At 42.3% G+C, this 27,121-nt stretch overlaps 1 protein-coding gene across 1 annotated transcript in view; it reads right to left on the reverse strand.

The window, feature by feature from the left end:
* KCNMA1 (potassium calcium-activated channel subfamily M alpha 1) overlaps positions 1-27,121 on the reverse strand; it is a 527,746-nt gene that overhangs the window by 43,684 nt on the left and 456,941 nt on the right. Inside the window, 4 exon segments of the mRNA XM_025212980.1 lie at positions 3,279-3,397; positions 6,121-6,315; positions 18,163-18,293; positions 24,221-24,334. Of these exon segments, the coding sequence (XP_025068765.1) occupies positions 3,279-3,397; positions 6,121-6,315; positions 18,163-18,293; positions 24,221-24,334 (559 nt within the window).

Here is a 27,121-nt window from a genome sequence, read left to right on the forward strand (position 1 = left end):
GGCTCCTGCCAGCTCCCCTTGGGTCCTCCTGCCCCTGGCTCGTGTCATCTTTGACAGGCAGCCAGGAGCAGATAAATAAATAAATAAATATTTATTTATTTTTTAATTTTTAGGGGCCCCGTGGGCCAGATAGAATGGCCTGGCAAGCTGAATCTGGACCACAGCCTGCATTTTGCCTGCCCCTGCCTTGTAATCTAAACACAAGTCCTCAAAAGACAACCTGACCTCAAAATCAACTGATTTCTCTGGCATTCACCTTTGCCTCTACCTCTCATCCTTGTGTTCAGGGAAGCCAAGAAACATCATGCCACCAGGCACCTTCTGCATATGTGAGTACCTGGCACAATCATAATGTTTCCTTTTAATAGTTTTCTGTGGATACCCAATGCTTAACTCCTATAACACATTCCAAGAACACCTTGTCATCCGATGTTGTACTGAACCCATTTTTAACTGATTCAGGTTCCTTGCCCCCCACTACTTTGGAAAACCATTCCAGAAATTTGCTTTCCTGATACAAACCTTTGTCCAATTCGCAGTGCAGATGTATTCATGGTCAGTTGGTACCACTGGGCTCTTGTACCTATAACATTTTGCCATAGCTAGGTCTTCTCTTCCCTGATATTCACACAAAACATTTTTTATAAAGATCATCCATTCCCCAACCTCAACCTTTCATAATTTCTGAATCTATCTATCTGTCGTAGGTTCAGTCATAAACGCTCATAACCTATCTTGTGTTTTTGCAGACACCAACATAACCTATGCTAATCTCAAGAGTCCTACAAAATCTGCTGCCCCACGGCACAGCAAGGGTAATTTACAAAACCTGCTGGTGAAATTCTGTATATGGAAAGCACCTGTAGACTTTGCAAGGAGGCCCTAGGCTGCATTTCCAAGTTAACAGTGACTTGCTTTACATTCTTACATCACAGAAAATCAGTTCATTACTTACTTTTAAGCACTAATGGACATTTATTGAAATTTCCAGGATTTTTTTTTTATGTAAGGGAAAAAAAACAAAACCAAAACTGATCACTACTTGCCCTCACTAATAGATTTTTTTCCCCCATATTTGTTTGGAACTTGCAAGAGATCCAGGTTGGCAGTTTGGGAAGCAGAGGCCTTCCACAAATCAGCAAAATATTGACACAGCAAGTACAAGGAAAGGCAACGTTTCACTACAGAGCTGTACTCTCTGTGTCCAAGGCCGTACCTGAAGAAATCAGCCTCAAAAATCAGCTTTCTCTCAGTTACTAAAATTTCATAGACATTAGAGCTGGAAGGGACCTCATAAGATCATCTTGTCCAGCCCCCTGCCTGAGGGGCAGGAAGTCAGCTGGGGTCATAGGATCCCAGCAAGATAAGCATCCACATTTCTCTTGAAGGCATTCAGTGTAGGTGCTTGAACCACCTCCAATGACAGGCTATTCCAGACCTTGGGGGCTTGGACAGTAAAGAAATTCTTCCTTATGTCCAGCCTGAAATGGTCTTGCAGGAGCTTATAACCATTCAACCTTGTCATCCCTTGGGGTGCTCTGGTGAACAATTGTTCCCCCAGATCCTGGTCAACACCCCTGATTAAACTTATAGGTGGCCATCAGATCACCCCTGAGCCTGTGCTTTTCCAGGCTAAAGAGTCTCATTGCTCTCAGCCTGTCGTAAGGTCTGTTTTCCTGACCTCTGATCATGCACGTGGCTCTTCTCTGGACTCTCTCAAGCTTCTCCACATCCTTTTTGAATTGTGGAGCCCAAAACTGGGCGCAGTACTCCAGCTGCGGCCTCACCAAGGCTAAGTACAACGGGAGAATGACGTCCTGGGATTTGCTTGAGAAGCTATGCATGCAAGCCAGCGTTTTGCTCACTTTACTAGCCGCGGCATCACATTGAAGGCTTATATTCATCTGGTGGTCAATCATGACCCCCAAGTCCCTTGCATCTGTAGTGCTAACCAGCGTAGCACTGCCGAGCCTATAAGGATGCTGCAGGTTTTTACTCCCAAGGTGGAGAACCTTGCATTTTTCGGTGTTGAACACCATCTGCCCATTCCATGAGCCTGTCAAGATCTACCTGGATCACCCTCCTGTCCTCAGGTGTGGATGCTTTACCCCAGAGTTTGGTGTCATCAGCGAACTTGGCCAGTCTGCTTCTGACTCCAGTGTCCACATCATTAATGAAGATGTTGAACAATATAGGTCCAAGGACAGAGCCTGGGGGGGGATTGACACATTTGATTGTGTCAAACACTATTAGCCAGGTACTTAAATAAGAGACTCCTCTCATTTCATTCTAGCCTCTTCACTGTCATTGTGCACACGCCAAGCCTGGAAATGAGATAGTGAAGCTGTCCTGGGGAGGGTCCCTCACACTTTTTATGCACCTGGAAATAGAGAGTTTGGGACGTGCAGTGGGGAGGCACCCTTATGGCAGTTGCACTCCCTCAAATTCTGATTTGGCATGTGTGATGTGGAGCTTTGCTTCTCAGCAGTCACAAGGTCACAATCACCAGCACCTTGCTAAATTCAAACTGCATGTTTTCCTCTTTGAGATGTACACCTTTTGATCTTTGGTTTCATTAGACTTATACATTTCCAATATAATTTACTGATAGGGCTGTTTCTGTGTCACAAAGGGCACAACTGGAACATGTACTGAGCCCAAATGGAAAACATGCCAAAAGTTTTCTAAGCCACATCATAGAAGTTAATCTGACAAACTCAGTAAAACAGCATTTTGCAATATTGATCCTTATTATGTAAAAAACTTAGAATGGTATTTATAGTTTAAAGCATAGTTAAGGCTTTGTGAAGCCCTTCTTCCTTATAGCAAATTGTTTTGAACAAACTGAGATTTCTCTAAAGGTGTAATCAGAATATCTTGGAACCTGACAAATGAGACTAAGTCTGTGTTGAATACTGAGAACTGAAATTAGCATTTGCCTTTTTATACACTAAAAACAAAGTGAAAAATAAAACACTCTCCCCCTCCCAAAATCTGTATTCTATGATATGGTCAATGCTGCCTATGTTGCCTGGCGCACTTAGCTTCTTATATTTAACTTGCCAAAAGGCTGAAATAGGCAACTGTGGTACAGCCACATTGAAAGTGGTTAAGAATGTTAAAAACCATTAGCTATTTTCTATTATTCATACCCTATCACAATTGTGGGGATCTTACAGGCCTGGAACACTGAAGTGCAGGGAGAAAGACAGAGGGGGAGATAAGTGGGGGGAGAGAGAGAGAGAGAAAAGAAGGAGAATGTAGAAGTGTAGACCTACCGTTTAGTGCATTGACTGGGTGTATTTAGATGTGCATCCCGCAATCGGTAAATTCCAAAGCAAAGCATATTGTATGTTTTCAACGCTTTACAAAACAGGTCTCCATAACAACCACCATCCTAGGAGAGACAAAAAAAGAGGAAGTTAAGCTTTTTTTATTTTCCCTGCTATGATAACAGTAAGGGAGGGAAAAGAGAGCTTTCTAGTCTGATTCTGTGCCAAGAGAACAAGGTGTGCAGTAATCTGTTGTTTCGTGTCACAGGTGAGAAACAGGTAATCCAGATTCTAATCCAAATTCTAATCTAAATGTTTAATCTCAGTATTGGCTGAGATAAAACATATGTGCTGAGGACATTATTTCTAACTTTATCTGGTAACTTTATAAATGGGAAGATATAAATCTGGGAAACAGGAAATGCCTTTTATTTGAAACTGGAAACTTTGGACAGACTATGTGCTATACAAATTAAGAAAAATATGATCTCTGCAAACTGCTGATTAAAAAAAAAATTGATTTTTCTACTTTTCCTCCTCTTCCTACTTTTTCCCCAGGGGTCCTATTTTGAAAGTACCTGTGTTTTTCAAAGTCATCACCTTGACCCAAACCATCACAGTGGTGACAATGCAGGAAGTATCTTACAAAAGTCATAAGGTGCAGATGATAGGCACAATGGAGGGTGAAGAATGTATTTTTCAACTGTTAATATTTCTCAGTGGTTAACATGTTGAAAACATTGCTGGTATCTTCATAAGTAACCTGAGAATGATTCATATTAGTTACCAATTACTGTTAGGCTAGATACAAACCCTTGGTGCTTAAATGCAAAAGGGCTGGTCTCAGCCACTGCCACTAGCTGACACTCTCCAGGTGAGGTACTAGCTCAGTAGCATAGAGAAAGAGACATTATTTACCAGTAACTGGAGTGTTCCAAGAGGTCTTGTCCCATGGGCCAGATCTGGCCCGAGAAGGGATTTTGTCTGCTCTTCAGTGGGTCTGAAATGCAGGGGGCAGCCTGGGCTGTGGTGTGTGCAGCTGGTCCCACCACAAGGCTGGGGCAGCGCAGGATCCAGACTCAGCTTCCTGGCAGCCCCAGCTGCAATGGCTCCTTTTGGCTGCCACTGCCAGTGTCGCCGCTGCTGCCGGACCACCCCGCTGACTGGGCACCATGGCCCATCCACCCTGACTCCACCACCTGGGGTGCTGGATGCAGAGGGTGGGCAGGATCTCCATGGAGACCAGCCAGGACCCATGCACATGGCAGGTAGATGGGTTGCAGGTGGGCAGGGAGCAGAGTCCAGGGGTCAGCGGGACCAGGGCCAGGCCTGCAATCGGGATCACGGGGCAATGATAGCATGGGGCTGAGGTCTGGGGCAGAGCTACATCAGTGGGCAGGCCATCCCAATCCCAGTCCAGTCCTGGCCCCAGCCCTGCCCACCCGTCCCACACCCACACACTGCTCCCCATCTACCTGAAGCCCCATCCCTTCCAACCAGCCATGTGCCCTGCCCACACAAGTCACAGCTGGTCTCCATCAGCACATGTGGCAGGGGCAAAGGGGAGTGGATTGAGGCTCTTCATTGGGCCCCAGCCCTGCAGCGTCATCACCTAGCGATCCTGATCTCAGTCCTGGTCCTTCACCCAAAGGAAAGGAGGGGAGAGAGGTTGGAAAGGGATTACATAATAAGTGGAAAGCAAATCCCCAATGAAGTCAGAGAGATGACAAGATCATAAAGAGTACGCTGTTTATTAAGCAAGCCAGAGAGAGAGAGAAAAAAAGAAAGAAAAAATGATAATGGCAAGGAAAAACAACGATAAGGGAAATTCTTCAAAAGAAAAATTAAAAAGGATCTGCAAGCCACATGCAGAACAAGATGACAATACAGTGCTTCATTTAAGGTGATTAGGGGAACTAATGAATGAGAGTATGTGATACCTTTTACATCATTGGTGCAAAATACAATGAAAGTTGGACTCTGGGTGTGCCATACACAGATCTGTTGGCAACCTGAAATCTCTGAGCTCAAGCACTGATGGCACATGCACTTTGGAAAGTGAAGATGTGCAGATAGACAATGTTTTGAAGGAAAACATGGCTGGATTCAGAGAAACTTCTCTATCCATTAGATCCCAAATTAGCAAGTTTGCATGTCTATCATTCTTGGTAGGGGACTGAAAATATCAGGAAAGGGGGTTCTCATGTGACATTTAGCGCATGTGGATTGTGGTAAGTCTGGAAACAAAGCACTTTCTTCTGTCTTGCTACATTACCAGGCTTATGACAAAAGCCATAAGTCCAGGAGCACATACAGTTAAAAAAAAAAAAGTAATTAGAAAAATAGAGTAACTGTTTTCCCTTGTGGCAAATAAACCTACCAAATGTCAGCCAAGATTCAGGTTCAAGGCACCTTGAAAGTGAGGATATCGGGCAAATTCTATCAGCTCACCCATTCCTTTGGATGCACTTTTTAACTTAGTCAGCCCCACTGTGGCATATTTCTGGAAAACTTAGCAGACAGAGCGGGGAGACCCAGACACTTTGCCTTTTTTACTTCCAGCAGCACCTGGAGAGTGTAGGGCTGTGGGTCCTGATAGAGCTTCTTCACTGGAGAAGGACGATCTTGATACCAGGAATGGCAAAGTATTGTCAGACTTGTTAAAAATGTTCAGTGGGCTTTAGGTCTTTGAAGGGAAAGTTACAAAAAGGAAATGCTACCCTTACAGGCAAACATTTAAAAAAATCCTTTCACAGGAGACAAAATGATTATAGGATGGTGAGTACAGTGTTTATGCTGTAAATGATTAAAGCAAAGCCTCAACTTCACTTTTCTTTTGTAGTCTTACCCCTAGGTCTGCAAAAGGCCCATCGTACAAAGCCAGCTGTGCAACTCGACACCTGTCCCTGTTTGCAAGTGTCTGAGGTGTGCTGTACCCTCCTCTCAGTGCGTTCTCCTCAGCGATCAGAGCTTCCAGCTCTGGTGTGGCTCCTCCTGTTACCAGTGTCCGTATCAGCGTGAGGATATTGTCATTGAAGTATGTCTGTGGAGATAAAATAAAGCTCTTTAGGCAAACACCATTACAGTCACAACGAAAGACATCCAAATTACAACTTTTCTGGGTTTCTGCTGTTTAAAGTTCTCGGCTGTCTCTTCACATAATTTTCTATAGAAAGTGAAAAGACAGCCGCCTCCAATTACTCTATTTTCTACTATCCCATTAGGCCTCAACACTACAGCCTGCCTTTTGAACACCAATTCAGTCTGATGTTTATTAAAGAACAAAAATTTGAATGATTTATGTTTCCTATAATTGGCATTAGTGACAATGCACTGACCGCTTTCCCTCTCATCACCTTCATGTCTATTAAGTACAGGCTGGAGATGCGTCATTGTAACATTCAGACCACATGTCAGGCTTGTGCAGGCTAGATTGCCTTTTTAGGCTTGTCACTGATTCGTTGGGGAGATTCCTTTGTGCCACAAATGTCATTGCTTATTACCATGGCTGGACTCTAGCAGTCTAACCAATGCCTTGCACTAAACATCTTATTACGAGACTTGACAGCATGCAGACATAAGCACGTATCAATTAAACATTTTGAGTTCATTCCAGATAAATGTATGATGAGTCTGGGATCCTGGTGGTCCTTTTAAAAAACTCTAGGGTATAGGGTTAATGTGGTTTATTAGAGAAGATTTACTCCACGCTGACATTTTGCCAGCCTCCAAAGCGTCACTGGTCTGTCAGGCAAACAATGGGCTTTTAAAATATTAATTCGATGCCAGACGTATGACTCTCAAGTTCATTGAAAAGAAGTAGAGTTCTCTAGTCAAAGACATCTGGTTAAATAACTGCAATAGACAATGATGCATATCCCGCAATACGGACCATTTCACAAAATGCACAAAAGTAGAGACCACCAAAAGAGCAGATATTATGACTGCCAACCCTATTAATGTTTCATATTTTCTGAAGCTGTGCAAACCATGATGAGAGACAGACTAAAATTCTATACAAGATGGGAGAGCAAAAGCTTGCCTTCCTTCCTTTTTGACCCTTGGCTTCAACCACTGAAGTTAACTAGGCCATACCAAAATTATATCTGCATTAACAGTGCACTCAAACAACTGTTACCAGCCAGAATGTTCAATGTCCCTGACAGAAACTGCTGGCAACAGCTGCATTTTACACAGGGGGAACTGAGGCATGGGGGTAAAGCAACTTGCCCAACATCAGAAACCAAGGCTGGTTCCTTCTCATAACCTTGACTCCTCTTGTTGAATGTCATTTTAGTTTCTTTGTTCATTTGTTATGGCAATCATGCAGAAAGGGGGAAACGCTTTTAATTAACTGTGAATGTTTTCATTATTATAAGTTTTGCTTCCATGACTTCAAGGTCTACTGTTTTACATCATTCTAAATTTTAAAAAAATCTCGATAAATACAATCAATCAATCTAGTGATAGAATTTATCTATCTAGTGGAAGGAAACAGATCCACCACAAAATTGCTGTTCTGATCATTACATACACAAATATTTCTACTGCAGTTTCAGCATGCTCAAAATTTGCTTTTTTTAAAGTTTTCAACTACATGTACTTGTGTACCCAGTGGATCAGAACTGTCCCAAGATTCAGGGCATTTAATAATGTCAATAATGTTATGGGAGGATGTATATAACAAAGCATTCAAAGGGCAGCCATGACAAAGGGGAGGGATTTGGTTTATGATCTTTTTCAAGGGAATACAATTAGGAGTGATCAAAAGCAAAAGATGACAAAGTATCCAGACTACTGGGTGATGCTTGACCCAGGGGAGAAATCAAGCTACTGGTATTAGTATTATAAGGAAAATGGTTGAAGCCCCATTATTTTAGTTCAGTGGTTCTTAGTCTGCATCCCTCACTAGACTCAAAGCACCATTTCTGAAAATGCCAGTTCTTAGTTTTCCCCCCAAAATTGTGATTATAGGAAAGTAAAAATGCAATTCTTCTGTTGTTAAGAACTAAAGACCACAACAGGTCAGAATGCTTATACCACTTGTTTGAAATATCTGGTTTATCTTGCAAATCATGTTTGCACAACTAGTAGTTATAACATTGCGGGGTATCCTGTGGCAACCCAGGCTGCTGCACCACTGTGTCCGAGAACCATTGTTTTAGACATTTAAAGCTAGACTGGATAAAGCACCAAACTATCTAGTGTAGGAAACAGCTCCTCCTTGGCTGGGGTAGAAAATGAACTAGGTGACTTACAGCAATAGGGATTTATCAGCTGACACTTCTTTGTTTCTGCCTTTACTTTATGTATCACTGCGGTTTTTTCATAAAGCACAGAAAGGTTAGTGTAATACCAGTTACAATAAATTTAAATGAGAAGTGGATCTGTTATGATTCAGTTGAGTAATATCACCAGTACCAAACCAGTATGAGAAAGAAGACAGCCTGGCCTTTGCCAAGATTTCCCGCTGACCTTCCCTCTTTCAGTTACTTACCCGCACTGATATCAGTGAGCTAGGGAATCATGTTCAACCCCTGCCAATACACCACCTTTTTCATTGTGGGAATTCTTTAGAAGCATCCTTTTAGAGTTTAAATTTCTTTCTAGGCTTGTGTCAGTTATATGCAAGTTTAACAACCACAATCAACCCAATTGGCTCTCGTACATAAAACCAATGATCTCTCTCAGACATGAATTCCAGAGATACTAAGCCAAGGTTTGCACTGATGTAGAATTGAATGCAGTTACAGAAGCACCATCCTGTCAGCGAGTTTGTGAGAATGCAGGTCAGTACATTCTGTAGAGCAATCTAGGTACACACAATCTAGATAACTGTATTGTTATATTTTGAATATTTTTTCTTACAATATATATACATACATAACCGTTGGCTAGCCTTTTATTTACAGTTCATTGTTCCCTTTTTCCCCCATCTGGTAATATTTACCAGTATTGATTGGTACTAGTCTCTCTTTTATATTCTATATTTCTCTTATTCCCAATCAATAACATATTGGAGCATTACACAAAGACCATGGACAGTTTTACTGGTACATGCTCCCAAGCTTGTTTATAATCTTATTAAAGCAGGCATGAGAAATATTCTGTTACTCTAAGTAAGACCACAAGATGCCTTAAGCCTGGTAAAATTACTTGTTTCATAGGCTTCTTAGTCAAGGAGTTATGGCAAAAAGAGAAAAGCTAGGTCTTTTTTCAGGTCAGCTCTTTAGTGGAAATTATTAGGTAGTCACCTCTCAACTCTATACCCTCTATAATGTAGAATTAGAGCTGCGATAGATAGAATCCAAGGCCTAGGACATACGTTGCTATCATTCTGCCAGCACACAATTATTCTCTATTGTAAATTTACTTGTGCATAACCAGAGAATTAGCTACTGGAAACCTTAGCTGAGAATTCAACATTCGTTTCACTCAAGAATTCTTATGAAAACTGTGAGGTGGAAGTGAAGTTAAAAACAGAGAAAGAGAGAGGCACCTGTCACAAAAACATTAACACAAAAATGTATTAAATTAAGACACAAGAGCAGCATCCACACGAGCATGGACGTTTGTTTCCCAGGGAGAAGAAGCAGTCGCACACCTTGTGCCACTGCTACTTGTCCCTGGGGAACGCCTGTGCCATGCACACTCTGGCACATAGTATGTTACCCTGGGTGAGGTAGGAGAGGCTGTGGCCCCAGTAGCCTTACCTGGGGCCCTGGGGCCTCCTGGGGCTGTAGCAGCAGCAATCCTGCCACTTGGAGCCTGGCCAGCCAGGCTCCGGGTTTGGGTGGTGTGAGCTGCCACCACATGCACCACTCTGGTTATTTTTTGCCCAGGTTTTTTTGAGTACATCATGAGCACAATATAAACCAATATAATGCCCCCCCTCTTACCGCCCCCCGCTCCATGATGCTACCTTGCAGCATGAAAAACAACTGAATGTGCAGTATGTAGTGCTGCAAACATACTGCCTGGCTGCGCTCATCTGGACACAACCAAGAGGCCCTCATCTGACCTCAGCCACAGAGGTGCAAACCAGGGGGTGTGCCAGCCGTATTACACTTACATAAAAAAGAGAGGAGCCAGGCCTACTGTCAATGGAAAAAAAATGCTGTTGCAAGAGAATGGTCTCCCACTGATAGACAAATGTCAAGGCAAAATTAAGACATTTATTTGCAAAGCAGGACACATTTATCTTGGAACAATGGCTCTATTTGGGTTTCACACCAAGAGACTGATGTGGATGTCATCATTCCATCAGATGCATGAGTGGAATTGAGTGACAGTTTCTGTTCATGCTGCCATCACTGAATGCAAACAATCTGCTTTTGCAAATGGACTGCTCTTGTACTGCCATCAATGGGAAAATGCCTTATCCTAAATATAAGGCAGAATGATAGATTTTCCTCAAAAGGGAAATTTTGGATGGGTTAAAGGTATTCAATACTCATCAGGAAAAGACTGATCCTCCATGTTCTCTAGTTCCATGAAAATTAGTTCCTCCTCCATCAAATTTTGCCTCACATAACAGTGGGAGGGCACTCAGCACTTCAGTGGATCAGGTTTGAAATTAAGGTAAAAATGCCCAAATTAAACCATCCATTTCCTTTAGAAAAGTAATGCTCTAAAATTAATGTGAGTGCTCTTTTAGTGGCTCTGTGGGAGGGTACATGTCCTGGATATGCCAGTACTCGTCAAAAAACATTCTGCTGAATGTTTTTAGAAAGGTGCTGTAGCACTTAATGTAACATGCTACTTTTCAGTAACAACAGCAAAGACCTTTTGTTTATTGTAAAATCCCTTCTTGTTGCTTCCACAATCTTCTGCACACGCACTGAGATGTTGGTACAGAACCATTAAAAATTATGACCAGCATGAGAACATTTACTGGTTACAATGCTGCATCAGATAAACGGAAATGCATCATAACCAGCCAAAACATGGGGCTGTGACAAAATCTATCCTAGATATCTGATCTAGCAGTGCCATCTAGCTCAAAGAGCTAAATTCCATGCCAGCTTTTTAAGAGTGTATGTTTTGGGGCTGCTTTTCAGTTTGTTCAACCATTTTTTAAAGTATAATTACCAGAGCGCTTATGTTTCGCCGTTAGTGCTGTCAAGTCTTTTAAACTAATTGGTCTTTAACAGAAAATTTAACTGAAAATTAACACATCTCTTAATAACATCACTTTAACTTTAATGGCACTCTGTCTTTCATTTATAATTACACTAAAATTGTCATTTTCCATGTCATATCTGCCATTTTTTACATCTGCAAGTTTTCTTGATTTTTTCTGTGAAAGAAAAAAATCCAAATGCTACAATAGTTACATAATATCCTTTTCAGCATGATTTACCTTTCTGGTTTTTCCTTACATGATGCAGTCCATTAATGGAATTGCATTTGTTTCAGGTGAATGCATACCCAAAGATAAAGAATGATCAAGCTAATATTGCTAACCCAGAGGAGGCCCTTAGGATAAGGTGCAAAGGAGAAATGAAACAATGATTTATATTGTACTAAATTTTTAAAGTACCTCCAAACTCTTTGAGTGTTAGTGTGAATCCTCTGGGAAAGGGAGTGTGTTTACTGTTTGCTATCCTTTAAAACATTAAGACACAATTAAAAAAAGCTCTTGTGTTTCACAATGTCCATCTGCTAAATGGGAACATTTCCTGTTCTGCAGAAATGAGACTGTAGAGGACTAAAGGGTTCTACTGATAAATTGCTTTCTATTGCTTCCACCTGTCCAATGTTTGTGTTTACAGAATGGAGAAATGAATGATGTAGACAGAATTAAAAATAAAATAAAGTAGGTAGGAAGGTAGGTAACCAGTAGGAAGGAAGGAAGGATAATTAAACATAGGTCAAGAGATAACAGAATATTTAAAGTTAAATCTCATTATCTGGTTCTGAAAAAAACCATTTGTAATACAATTCCCTGTAGATCCCCCAAATCACTGGGAGGGGAACACAGGTCATATCCACACATACAATTAATGCACTTGAATTTTCTGTGAAAGTGCAAGATTTTTTCATCAAAGCACAAGTGTAGACTACATGTACTCTCCTGTCAGGAGCAAATTTGCTTCCAGTGGGCGTGTCCAGGTAAGCATGGATGTTTGGCTCCCCAGGGACAAGGAGCAGCTTACATCTTGCACTGCAGCTACTTGTCCCTGGGGAATACCTGTGCCACACACGCTTTGCCACATGGCAAGTTACCCTGGAGGTAGTAGGGAGCCTGTGGACAGCACAGTGTTGGCCCCAGCAGCCTTATCTGGGGTCCTGGGAGCCTCCTGGGGCTGCAGCCATGGCAATCCTGCCGGGTGAAGCCTGGCTGGCAGCCACAGCACGGCTGTGGGTGGCCAGGCTCCACTTTTCATCAGCATGCACTGCTCCGGGTTTTTTTTCCATGGGTTTTTTTTGACCCCTGGATATCCAGGGCTCAATAAAACCCATGGAAGAAAAACCCCCAGACCAGCACATGCTTGGGCAGCCCACCCTTGCAGTGTGGAGAATGCCTGACTCTGCAGTATATGGTGCTGCAGGCATGTGTATGGTGCCACATACCACACAGCCACACGTCTGGATGCACCCAATGATATCAGTTCAGTCCAGGGCAGCTTTTGCCCCCCTGCCCTGCTCTATTCCCCTGCAGCAGCCAGGGGGAGCTCCAGGCTCCCTTGGGCACCAGTCCGAGGCTGACAGGGGCACCAGGGCCAGGCCTGTGCTTCAGGGAACACTGGGGAGCTGCCTGGGAGCAGTGGACAGCTCCTAGCACCATGGAGCTCAGGATTGCAGCCAAACTTGGTGGTGCTGGCTTGGGATGATGCCCTGTGTCCAAGCATGGGGGTAAGCAGCACTGAGACCGGGGGGGATGGGACGGAGAATGCAAAGAAGAAGCAGTGCCAGTTCCCAGCATTGCTTTCCCCTCACATCTCCCCCTCAGTCCTTGCCCTGCTTCCCACCTGTGTCTCCCTCTCCCAGTCCCAATGCTGCTTCCCCTGCCACATCTTCCCCCAGATGCATTCCCGGCTCTGCTCAGCTCCTGGCTCCCCCCCAGGGATGGGTGGGGAGCAGAAGTGGGAGCTGACTTGGGCATGAACTGTGCAGGCAGTAGCAGTGCTGAGGGGACAGGGGAAGTCTCAGTCCCCTCGGCCCTGCTCCTTCCTATGCAGTAGGGGTGTGCAAAATGGTCCGTATTCAATTTGGATTTGGATTTGGCCTGAATCCAGGACAGTGATTCCCTTCATTGATTCAGATCACTGTCCTGATTTGATTCGGCCAAATCTGAATCTGAAGATTCAATGCTGGTTTGGAGAATCAGTGATTTGGCCATAGACAGTTTTAAATGTTTCTCCTACATACTTTGAGGTACCAGGTGCGGCTCATGAACACTGCGATGGTGGGGTGGGGCAGATGGAGTGTCCCACACAAGCACAGAGGGATCATGGAGGGACCCCGGATGCCCCCCCAGACCCAGGATGCACCAGTCCCTGAGCCGGGGAGCAGGGGAGGGGATCCCCTGTGCGCCCCTTGGCAGACCCAGAAGTGAACTGGAAGTGCTCCTGGTCCAGTTCTGGGTCCACTGCCAAGCATGCTCCCATGGGATGCTCCATCCGGCCCAGCATCTCAGCATTCACAAGCCACCTGGTACCTTGAGGTATGTAGAAGAAACATTTAAAGCTGTGTCTATGTCCATATCATCAAATCTTTTGGAATCTCTCTAAATCAATTTGGAGGGTTCCGATTCAATTTGGAGAGATTAAAGGGTCTCCTGATTTGATTTGGATTTGGAGATTTGGCTGCTGAATTGAGCCAAATTTCCGCCAAATTGAATCAGCAACTGAAGCTTCACAAAGTCCTACTGTGCAGTACACTCTCAGTCAGCTCCCACTCCCTGCCCATGCCTGGGGCCAGGAGCTGAGCAGTCCCGGAGCTGTGGGCAGCTTCCCCTCCACCAACCCGAGCCCCTCCCTCCTCCTGTGGCCCTCTGCTGTCTAGGCTGACTGGAACCAAATTGCACCTGGTCATCATCTACACGTGCGCTACTGCACAGTACCTAATGCACCATCAATCTATTACCTGTATTTGTTGCAAACGATGCATTAGCCTAATTTACTACGCAGTAAATCCTGCGCATGTGTAGAGGCTGTCACTTTACTGCACATTAGATTAGTTTAATGTGCAGTAAAGCTTCTCGTGTAGACACACCCACACAGGAATAGAAGTATAATATTGAAAGAACCTCAGATTGTGACAAAAGCACTGGAAATTCTTTATGGCAGTCTTGCAGATACATGTTAAAGAAGAATCCCTGAAACTCACTGCACATCCATAAAGGTCATAGAGATGAGCCTTGCTGGAGTAAATGGCAGTTCATCGTCTGGAAAATGGTTTGGCCAAGAGGTATAGAAGAAAGTCAACTTTTTCAAAGACAATTAAAAATCCCTGGTTTTCAGCTGGATAGGCCACTGCAGAAGGACCATGAGTTTTAGAAGGGAGCACTTTCTAAAGTCAGGTCCCTCTCCAGTATCTTAAGCATTATTATTTTTTTATAATTGTAGGGTGATTAAGCTTAGGGTGAGAAGAGGCTTTGCCTTCATCAACACCTTTGTGACAAAGAGAGAATCTATATACTCTTTTTCACACACACAGATCGATTTGTAGATGTTGAAGAAAATCAAATGCCAAAATATATTCCAGAGGCACAGTAAAGATTAGGCTCCTTGGTTTAAGAATAGACATGTCCCACATGACAGTCTAAACCAGGTGAAGTGCACACAGCAGTTTGGTTTTACATAGCATATTAATAATACACTGTTGGTAGAAAGCACTGCTACCCAGCTATACTAAAGATAATTGAGCCTGCTTGCTCATTCAGGGGTGCTACCATAAGACACATGTATATAGTAGTAACTTATACTAATTTATTATTTCGTTGTACCCAGGGTTTGTAATCCTCAGTCGACAATAGAGGGTGGAATTTAATTCTAAAAGCAATGTACTGAGTCAGGTACAGTGGACCTAATCATGAAATCCTTACTCATTGCAAAGTGAGTTGGTATGTACCAGTGTAGCACAATGGATTTCTCTCTTGTAGAATTCCTAGGGAACAAGAAGCATGAAAGCATGACTTACATCAGTTCTGCGACACTGTTGGATTTGTTGTGATTAATGCTCCAGGGTCTGTTGGAGGGAAGGCAGAAGAAGCAGAACTCACAACAGTTGCCTTTTGTCAGGAAGGCTAGGTATAGCAGGGTCTATGGAGTAGGTATTGTGGGAAATAATCCCCTCTTTGAAAAGATTGCAGGAAAAATGCCTTCTATCTATCTATCTGTCTGTGTGTTTATAGTCTAGAGCAGGTGTGTCAAACATACAGCCTATGAGCCAGATCTGGCCTGTGAAGCAACTCTGAAAAGCTGTGGGTCACGGCCAGAGGGAGCCAACTGTGACAGAATCTGTGGCCATTATGCCACATTGGACATGATGGTCAGTGGCAGGAGGGTAAGGAAAGACTGAAGCAGTCCCAGGTGTCCCCCAGCCAGACCACCTGTCTGTACTGCTGTGGAAGTACCTCTTCCTTCACTGACCCCGATACCAAACCATGCTGGAGGAGCTGCTACCATCATGTGCCCTGGGCTGGAGCCAGAATTACTGCTACCATGTGACCTGTGTCAGAGCCAGATCTGCCACTGAAGCACAGGGCACATGGCCGCAATGGTGGCCCCAGCACCAAGCATGTGACAGAAGCCAGAGCTTTGTGATCCAGATCTAGCATGGGGCACAAGGTGAGGTTTACACCCCTGTTCTAAAGCATTGCTGAACTCTGAAAATAGTCCTTCATAAATTGTCTTTCTTTTTAAACATGGTGCTCTCCATGTTTCTAAACAATTTACATTTAGCATATTATAACTGCTATTACTGCACCAAGATTGCCTCCTGAAATGTCTCTAATTAGGAGAGAGATAGGATAAAACACTACACTAAACACTACTCTATTTCAATAATTTAACATTAGATGCATCACATATTAGGCCTATTGAAGAAATTCAATACAAAATCAGATACACCATACCCATACTTGGCCATTATTATCTACTTTCTCAGAACCTTATTGTTCTGTTTCCACTAAAAGGTATCATTCTGCAAAATGCAGAGAGTGTATTTCCTACTGGTTCCATAAACCTTTTAGATATGCTCAAAATACTCAGTGACAGCACAAGGCAGTGCTGTACTGTGGTAGGCTGCCTTCTCCTTGCATATGCCTTTAAAGAGCACTGTGCACATGCCAACAACAACTCTGTCCTTAAACAGTTGTTTATTAGGGAGCTGCATCTGTAGAATCTTAGGGTGCCTGTAGACATGTGGGGAGGCTGCTCCGATGCGCTGTCGATTAATTGAGCACAGTCGATTAATCGAGTCTGCTGGAGCGTGGTAATTAACATGCTTCCAGCAGCCTCTGCATCTCATGTATTAGTGTCCCTGCACATCAAAATGGCAGCAGGGATGCTTTAAAGCTCATTTGACAGTCTTTAATTAAAGTGTCCCCACCACCATTCTGAAGCAGGGTGATGTTGATACACGAGACATTACAGGCACTTTAGAGTGGCTTTCAGAGATGCTCTGACTAAAGATGCCCCCGCCCCCCACTCTCAGAATACATGTAAAAACACTCTTAGTGCTGCCTGGTGCCTAAATAGCACAGTATAGAATACTCTTAGGTTGTTTAGTTTCATAATCCTATGTTGCAAATTTGGCCTCCTAAGCAGAAAGCTGCACCATCTCTCATTCACTGGAACATGTGGGGAAGGAAAGGACTTCATTTGAATACCTGAACCACTTTAAAAAGCGGCCTCTCAAGGCCCTCCAGAAGTTTGAGGAATTCACAGGCTCTTGAGAAGTCCCATTCCCATGGATTGCCAGGCCAGGTGTCCAGACTGGATCTGTGCAGTCAGTTTGGTGAAAATTTGTTTACACATGTAGCCTTATGTACAGTGCCAAATCTCCCCCAAACATGGAAGCCTTTCATTGCTGCCTGCCTCTATGAACAACCAACCTCTTTATAAAGTGCTGAATAAATTAGAAGGTGTCAAATAGTAAGATGCTGTTCTGTCAGTGGGGAACATGAACATGATAATTTCATTACAGGTAATGGACTATATCATGGGTACTTAACCCTTAGCCCATGGGCCAGATCCAGACCTCAATACCATGCCAATCAGCCCATGGGGCTCCCCATGGGGCCAGAAATGTGGTGGCAAGGGAGTGATGGTGCTGCTCCCCTGCTACAAAATATCCAGACCAATGGGGAGTCCTGGGCCCTGGATGCTGGACTGGGCACCTTATCCCGGTGTGGAGGGCCAGATTTGGGGGGGGGGGAAGGGGGACACCAGGCCCTTGTGCCCAATCTGGCACATGCAGGTGGGAGGTGACAGGGCTGGGCCCCAGGACCTGATCCAGCTGGCAGACAGACCCCACACCACTCATCTGGTCCACAGGGTCAAAAGGTTTACCACCACTGGTCTACATTTCAAACAGTGAGCAGTGGTTTAGAGCACCCAGACTGACACAGCTGATGGAGTCCTGAGTTTCCTGGGTGGGTGCTTGACCTTTTCCAAAAATACATCCTCTGTGATTGGGCATTCAAAATCATTTGGAACTTTAACAGACTGGCCAATATATCTATATTATTGTATGGGATAAATTAATCATTATAGAGTCTCTGCCCAACTGAAGTAATTAAGGTGTAATGCTTTGGCATTGCTTGCTCCAGAGGAAAGTATCTTCTCCACCAGAGTGCCTGGTATCTTCAAAAGACTCAGACTCAGCCCTGTATTGTAAATTGTGTGGGAAAGGACAAAAGGGGCTTGGATATGCTTACTGCACTCATGAGAGAATCCAGTACGCTGACAGCAAATGCAGTTCCACACGCAAACGGCTGTGTGAGATACAGTTCTGTGTCGGGGTCGTCGTCATCATCTTGGTCCAAAAACTGAACATTTGAATCATTTACTGAAAATAAGAATACAAAAGAAAAAAAATAAGGGGCTTACTTGCCAGCAACATGTGACCTTACATATTACACAACCAGAAAGAAAAAAGAAACAGCATGTATCTCAAAACACAGACTTGTGTCTTTGACGTCACTGAAAATGAAATCAAAATTGATGTGAAAATGGCTACTTAAAAATCTGCAAGTCCTCATTTTTCTTGTATAGAAGGTGAAAATACCTGTGCTGTAAAAGGGAGTTTCTTGTCATCATTCTCTTGCACTTACAAAGAGATCCTTATAGCTTTGTTGTGGTACTGTTATGAGAGAACAAAGCCAGGTTCACATTGTGAAATACACCTTGTCTGTGAAATATTGGTTCCAGTCAAAGGCATCTGGTTAAATGTGATGCTTTGATTCTTTCTCCTGTGTGTTGATTAACTGCAGCCGTAGTTCCAAAGAGGGGAGCTCTCAGTTTAGATTGTCTCAAGTTAAATGGGAGAATGATATTTGGTGGTACTAGCTAGCAACTCTTCTTCAGGAGCAACTTTCATCCACATGGCTTCAGCAGCTTCATCATCTCCCTAACCACAAATGCTATTTCATTCAGTGAATGAAAATCTCTGCGCTAGGTTGCTTAGCAAAGAAAGACAATACATAATAATGTTCACTATTTAGATTATGTCTACACTACTAAAAATGGTCACTCCATAGCCATAAATCTCGAGCTCCTGCACACTGACCATCCATGTAAAATGCCTTATCTCGCCTTCCCTCAAATCACAGCAGTATTTAAAAAAAATAAAAGAACAGGGCTGTAGGGGACCTCAGGAAGTCATCCAGTCTACCTTCTGCTCATGGCAGAATCATCCGTGCCTAACCAGATACGTGTTTGGCTAACCTGCTCTTAAAAACTTCCAAAGATTAACATTCTACAACCTTTCTAGGTAATGCTCTCTAACGTTTAATAACCCCCATAGTCAGAAATTATTTCAAGTACCCAACTTAAATTTCCCCTTCTTCAATTTAAGACCATTGCCAGTTCTCCTCTCTTTATAAGCACCTTTCATGTATTTGAAGATTTAGCAAATCTACCTCCTTCCATTCCAATCTTCTCTTCTACAGACTAAATAATCCCAGGTCTTCCAATCTTTTCTCATAAATCACATTTCCTAAATTTCTCATAACTTGTTTGAGTTTCTGCTAGATTCTTTCCTATCTTTCCACATGTCTCTTGAAATATAGTTCAACTGAAGTCTAGCTGATGTTTTAAGGGCTCACCAGTGCAGGGGCCAAGGTAGAGCTGCCTCTAGTATGCCAGGCCCTGCAATGAGTTTAGTACTTACCTGAGCACAGCAGGTATAAACCAAGTCTGCTAATGGCAGTCCCACTGACGTTTGATCCTTCTGGACCCTACTTCCTATCCCACCTGCCTGTAACTGGAGCCATGTATAGAATTAGAAATAAGTAGTGGATAGACTGATTGAAGTAGTGGAAGGACTCCACTTGTTGGACAGTAATGTGAAGCTTTCTTGAGCTGACCTCTTTAGAAATCAATCTGCCAATGACTTGCCTCTCCTCTTATTCTTCAGATGGGCAATCATCATACGCTAATGTAAATGGGAAATAGTGTTTTGTATGGTTCTTGTTAGCTGAGGGCAACCATTGGGATCAGGCCAAAATGAAAGTATAATATGAATCTGTAGATATTTTGTTGATGATTAATGCTCATTTCCCTCCCTCTACCTCATACAAACAGTTCATACCTTGTTAGACATCTTATCAATTGTATAACTGATAAGTTATTTTATAAGTTATATAACCATTTTTTATTTCCATATTAGTACTCCTCAACACAAATGCATAGACTGCTTCCTTGTGTTACTAATATGCCTTTTAGTTTATTAAAAAGAACAAATTAATATTAATTTCCATTCAAGGATGGTAAATTATCAGTTCTGCAGCAACTGCTACTGCAGATCTTCAGCTCTTTGTGTATTGCATGTGTATTACTTACAGTATGAAATTCTATTAATCTTTGGGTGCATCTACATGTGCAATTAATGGGCCTGAATTTTCTCTGCAGAAAATTCAGGCTCATTAAAGCACTCCTGGGTGCATGTGTAGACATGAGCCCATGTTGGAAGCAAATTGTACCCGACATGAGCAGCCCAGTTTAGAGTTGTTCCTGCCCTGCTCTTCCCCCCTGCAGCAGCCAGGGGAGTTCCAGGCTCCCCTGAGAGCTAGCCCCTTGCTGTCCCAACTCTGGGGGCAGCCCCAATCTGTGTGTGTGTGTGTGTGTGGGGGGAGCTATCCCAGCTGGCAGGCAGCTCCCTACCAGTTGCAGGGAGATTGAGACCTGATCTGATCTCTGCAGTGCTGGGAGAGCTGTCCTGGTTTCTGGGCAGCTGCCTCCCAGCCACATGGAGATCAGGTCACATCCTGATCTCCACATGGCTAGAAGGCAGCATCCCACGAAGCCAGGACAGCTTGCTCTGCCCCCTGTGGCCCCTTGCTGCCTAGGCTGACTGGGAGCAATTTGCATTAGTTTAACATGCTGATTTCTAGTACATATATTTACAGGTAATCTATCGTGCAGTAATTGCTGCATACATGTAGATGGTGCCACTTTACTGCACGTGAGTTTAGTCTACTGTGTAGTAAAGCATCTTGTATATTAGACATACCCCATGTATATCGAAGCAGCAGCTTTCTAGTCACCTACCTGGTCATTTTTGACCTTCACTTTGTGCCTTGGACACACAAGCCTACACATGCAGGGATACAAACTGGCTGCATGCGAACACAACCGTGTGTATGCACATAAACCAGGTACACCTGAACCTAAAATAAGTCCCAGAAAAAAAGTGATGGGAGAAGGTTTTCCCATGATTTAGCTCCCAATATTTAAGTAGTTAGAGCATTCATCCCTGAAGCTAAATACCTTGGTTCTGAGTCCCCTTCATCTAGAGGGAATTAGAACCTCAACATCTCTGGCTTTTCAGGACAAAGCTTAAACCACAATGGCACAAGTCACATATTATTTCAGAACTCTCTCTAGTGCTCTTTGTATTGGGTAAAACAGCTAGAAGCAGGGTAGTGAGGAAGTTTATGCCCCGATGGGAGAAAATTCAAACCTTTCCAGGCTTGAACCCATTCCAGTGCAGCAGCCATCTAATTGAGCCACATATCCTTTACCTTGCACTCTTTCTCCTGGTCCCACATACCTCCTCCTCTTGGCTGCCCAGGGGAACAGTTTCAAAAGAAGGACTGGAGAGCATTCAAGCTATTACCTGATGTGCGGCCTAGCACACAGTATGCTACTTTACAAAACCAGGGAAATGCAGGTTCAAATCTCACTCTGGGTAAGAGAGGAGCTTAATCTTAGGCTCTGGCTTCTTGAGTGAGTGCTGTAACCATTCAATTATTTAGACTGAAACATTGGAGGCAACTTGTCTTCCTTCCTTCACAGTCATAGATTTATTGTTTCCTGCATCATTAATAAGATGCACGTACATATGCATGAGGGTTACACATGCATAACTTACCATGCACTATTGATGTATATGTCCATGATACAGGAGAAAAATAATTTCTGTCTGTCTGTGTGTGGCATTTATATAACTTAAATGCTACCACTTAGAAATCCATGGGTTAATAGAATCCATCCTTAATCTCTTAAGCTTAATGACAGAAGCCAAGGATGTGGTGTACAGCTAAAAATTCAGCCTCAGTTCCTCTGAAGCCAATGAGAGAATTGCCATTATCATTCAGTGACAATGGATTTTGGCCCCACTCTCTTCCATAACTGTACCTGCTGTTTGAACTACCTTCTTGGGACTTAAATGCACATTCAAACTACCTATGTTTAAACAGCCTATGTACTGCTGTACTTTTCATTAAAGGGTCTCAAAATGCTTAACCCTCACTACAGCCTTTTTGCAGCCCTTTTTACAGGAATTAGTAGCCTGATTTTACACATAATGTAAATTGAGGTACACTAGTTGCAACAAAACCAAAAACGTACTGTAACTCAGTAGCAGAGATTGGACTAGAACCTTCGAGTCCTAACTACCTACCTATCTACATACCAACCAGCCAACCAACCAACCCTCCTTGTCCTGGTGTAACCATTCCAAACGAATGTTTCTCAACATTCATGTATACAGAACATGGTTACTATATGAAGCAGATGAATTTTATCTTTATAAATAGCTCCATCTACAATAATATTATCATTGTGCAAGAGGCATTAATTTATTCTCAGGCTCCTACAGCCAAACACAATTTGAAAGCCTGCTGTACCATTTCAAAATATACTTTTTAAATGTTACGCCTTAGTTTAATTTGTCAGTGAGGAGTGGTACTATTGACAGTAGCATTGTTTTCTTGCTTATATTTGATGGATTTGTAAGACTAATACCTGACTTGGACATTGGCTTGCTAGCGGTACGTGGTGCCAGTCTCCAAGGTATAGCAAATCTTATGTGAATTCCACAAGTGTAATTTTAGACTCAATATCTTTATCCTGATGCAAGTTAGTCTGCTATGCTTTCTATGAAAGGTCTCTAGGCTAGAAGGGGGTAGGTTTGAATGTGCAGCACTAACCACAGGAAATGCTAATCAAACACTTCTCTCAATCCCTTGTGAAATGTTAGTTCATTGAGAGAGTAGGGTAGAAACTGAGCTGCTTTTACAGCTTCAGAACCCGAGCTTCTAAGAAAAGGCCTACCCCCCAAAACAAACAAACAGCCCAAGGGAAGGTACAATACTGGGGTTGCTTTTTTGAAATTTTTCATTTCTTCTTTGACTTCCTGTGAGAGCTGTTAAGACATGTCAGTCAAATTGACAATAGGCTGAAATAAAAAAAAAAAAGAGAGAGGGGGGAGAGAGGGGCAACCAGGCCAAAGAAAATGGATCAGTGAGAAGGTGCTATGAAAACAGCCGGCAGGTCAGACGAGTGTGATCAAAGGTTTACTGATGCTGCGTGAAAAAAAAAATCATTAAGAAAGGCCAGAACAAGACAGTCAATTTCAACCAGAACCACAAATAAAACACATTCAAAGCGGTGCCATGAGGGTAGCCCCTCTGATACAGCCAGACAAATAAAGAAAAAAGCCGATGACAGTAGGAACAACACCACCACTAAACCAACAAAGGAAAACAGTGATGTGAAGGAAAAAGGCACTTCTTACCCAGTTCAGTTATCATTAGAATGTGGGTTCCACTGTTTTTTTCCTGACTGATTGAAACCAAAGGCAGAAGTTTGCCAGGCTTAGCTAATGAGTAAAGTAGTTAGGGGGAAAAAGAAAGTACAGAAGAGAATAAAGTAAGGGAAAAAAGACAGGTAAGGCTCCAAGAACACAAAACTGAAACATAAAAGGACAAAGGACCACAAATTAAGTTGGCATCTGCCATGAACAACAGAACAGTTTCTGCACTTCATGTCATAGCACTCAACAACATAAATATCCACAGGGAAAGCAGCAATCGGATTCCAGTTATGGTCATCCCATTGTCAAGGATATTGGGTTTACTATTATATACACCTTGACTACACCAAATTAAGTGGTTTTAGAATGTGAAGAGTAGCCTTTTACCATTGCATAAAGGCAGCAGAGGTCTGCTTGCATTTTATGCAACTTTTTAAAAGATTGTCCCAAAGAATCATGAATATTCAGAGCAATAGATCAAAACCAGCATCTTGTTTGACATACTGCATGTTCAAGAAAATGCAAAGTGAAAACCCATAGGAAAGACCTACATAACGATCAGCTATTCATTAGAAAGAAAAGTGTCCCCTAATATCTCCTGTGCAAGAATCATTCAAAACAATTAACTGGAGGTGTCATAGGCTATAGAACAAGTAACTCTCCCAAGTTTTGGCTGAAAGGGAAGGGCGAAAATATACAGGAAAACACATTAAAAGATATGTCTTTGTTTTGCTTACCTAGCTCTGTTATAATAGGGATGTTGATTCCTGTTGTGATGGAGGGCTGACGTAACAGGCCATGGACTGGACTATTGTCTGGAGATGACCTATCCATCCCTGGTGGCGTAAACCCTATGGGAGACATGTTACAAAGAAATTACAAGGTAACAAACTGCAAGACAAGAAAAAGAATGAGTCCTTTCAGACTGACCCAAGTGACAGAAACAAGTATTGCAGGAATTTTGTATTAGAATTTAATCATCAGAATAATAATAACAACAGTAGAAATAATCCAGAAAATATTTGACAGTACTTTCATCATAGCTTCCTGTAAATATGGATGCTCAAATTGATCACTGTTACATATTGTTTATAACCAGTTAATTTACTATGCTCAACTCATGAAATGGCAGATTTTGTCTTGAGACCACTAAAGCTTGCAATGTAAAATGTGTACATTGAAAATAACATCCCAAGCCATTTTATTTTGAAGATTTTGTTTTCTTATGCATATTTCAAAGACCCCTAACTTTAAGCATCTTTCTGAAGTCTCAACCAACATTTCAAGGCTTTAAAAAATCATTATTGAACACTTTTAGTAGTTTGTGGATCTACTTACTAATACTTAGGGTTGACCTAAACACAGTGCTGGGAGACATAATTACATTTTATAAATAGTTACTAAAAAATAGGGTTGGGTATTTGACCAGTCAAATAAAATTTGGTCAATTCACTGGTAAAATATTGATCAAAAATTGTAAAAAAATGCCAATAGGTCCAAATAACACACAGAAAAAGCACAATGTTCCATTAAGAAATGTGTCAAACAACAATAAAAATCATAGTAGTTTTTTTGTAAAATTGCTATAATCTTTAGTCAAAAAACTATGCAGTCAATAGATTGCCTTGACAACTCTATCAAAAACATTATGAAGTGCAGTGAGTACTCAATTTCCACTCAAACATTTCAGAACCAGCATAGTCCTTGTGAGAGCCGGCATCCTGAAAATAACCGGATTTAAGGAACCACTAGTTTAAATTCAGTGAAGCGGGGCAGAGAGAGATACAGGGATACTTCCATACAACAGTATGTTGGGGCATGATATGGACAAAATACAGACTGGGAGAAGAACCACCTCCTGGGAAACTGGGGAGATCATCTTGGGACACACAAGTTCCATCCTTATGCTATGTGGATGGTTCCATCCAAGTTCCTACTGGAAAATCCCGGCAGTGAGTAATTTTTAACTTACCATTTTTATCAGAAATTTCTCAGGCAAAGTATTTTCTTAGGATGGAGTCAGAGCTTAAGTAAGGAATCACTCAATTACCGATTTAAACAAAAATTCAACCTAGAGTTGGCCTGGTACTTCTTAATAAAGATTTATATCCCATGACTCCCCCCACCCCCACATAAAAATAGTAGGAAGGATTGGAATGTCCCTTTTACATCATCCTGAAAGAAGTGGAAATGAAACACAAAGTTGGTGTGAGGGCTTCACTTCCCCCATACTGCAGCTGTTTTTTTCTTTGAGCAAGAACTTGTCCACTAAAAATAGGAATGATGCCAAACTAATTACATTATCAGTTGCTGAGTGGTCATTACATACTAGGCCAAATTCTTGCCAAATTCTTGGACCTCACATCTGAGAAGAAAAGACAGATTTCAAGCGTTTGTCATTACGCACCTGACCTAGGTTTGACTCCTCCATATGCTGCCTTTGAGACATGTGGAGTTAAAGATATTCTACTGACTTCTCACAGCACGAAAACTGGCCCAGTGGGCTAATTCATTTATACGTGCATCTGCTATCAGTTCTGAAATGAGCTGATACAATAGTACCCACTACTCTGTCTTCAATTTGGATGATAACAATTAAACCACACGATAAAAGAAATCCCCATATGAATTTTTATAACACTTTGTAATCTGATGTCAGTTCCTTACCTAGATTTCCACTCCCTATCACTTTCTTCATAGTAGTAATTACCACTTAGAAATTTGATTTAAAATAAAATTAAATATAAAAGGCATTAAACCTGGACACCCTCCCGCCCTCCCCCTGCCCCCATTTCCATCCTGCTGTTTATTGGCAATACGATTTGATTTTTTTTAAACTCATGTTGAGTGCTTTGTGCCCAAACTTGTAAAGTGCTGGCTTTAGATGGCAATGGATGCTTGGATCATAACCTACCTGGAGCATTTGCCTAAGATGGTACAGTACCACTCATAACATCCTTTAGACTGAACTAATAGAATTAGAAAAGCAGCTACGAATTGTGGCATATTGTAGAAACGTACATGGAATAACAACAAACAATCAACTAAGATGAAGATACAAATCTATGAGACTTCTGTGCTATCATTCTTGCTTTATGGTTCAGAAATATGGACTACATATGCTAGGCATATCAGGAGACTGAACAGTTTCCACATGAGATGCCTGCACAAGATCCTGAAAATAAAGTTGGAAGACAAAATGTCAAACACAGAGATGCTGGATCATGTAGGACTGACACACTTAGAAACCTAGACCTTTTATGCATACATCATGATCTACAAGATTGATGGTAGCCTATATATATACCGAACAAAGAGGATGTCTATGTCCAACCCCTACACAGGCCTTTGTTTAGCCTATATAATCTTCCAGAGACTATACCTTGAACTCTCCCTTCACATTTTTGAGAAAGTTTGTAACTGCTTGAAGCTTGTGAGAGCTTGAAGTGAATGGAAGGGAAAAAGATAGAAAGGGATTTGGTGTGTGATGTCTATGAGCCTATTTGAACACAGAGTTCTTGGGAGCAGGTGCAAGGGCAGACTAAATCAAGGAACATTACTTAGCATTTATTGGAATCCATTCTCCCAAGCCAACATGGAAAAAGTGGATTGAACACCCAGAGGCATAACAGGGCATC

The sequence above is a fragment of the Alligator sinensis genome, unplaced genomic scaffold (assembly GCF_000455745.1).
Source record: "Alligator sinensis unplaced genomic scaffold, ASM45574v1 scaffold109_1, whole genome shotgun sequence".
In the NCBI taxonomy this organism is placed as follows: Eukaryota; Metazoa; Chordata; order Crocodylia; family Alligatoridae; genus Alligator; species Alligator sinensis.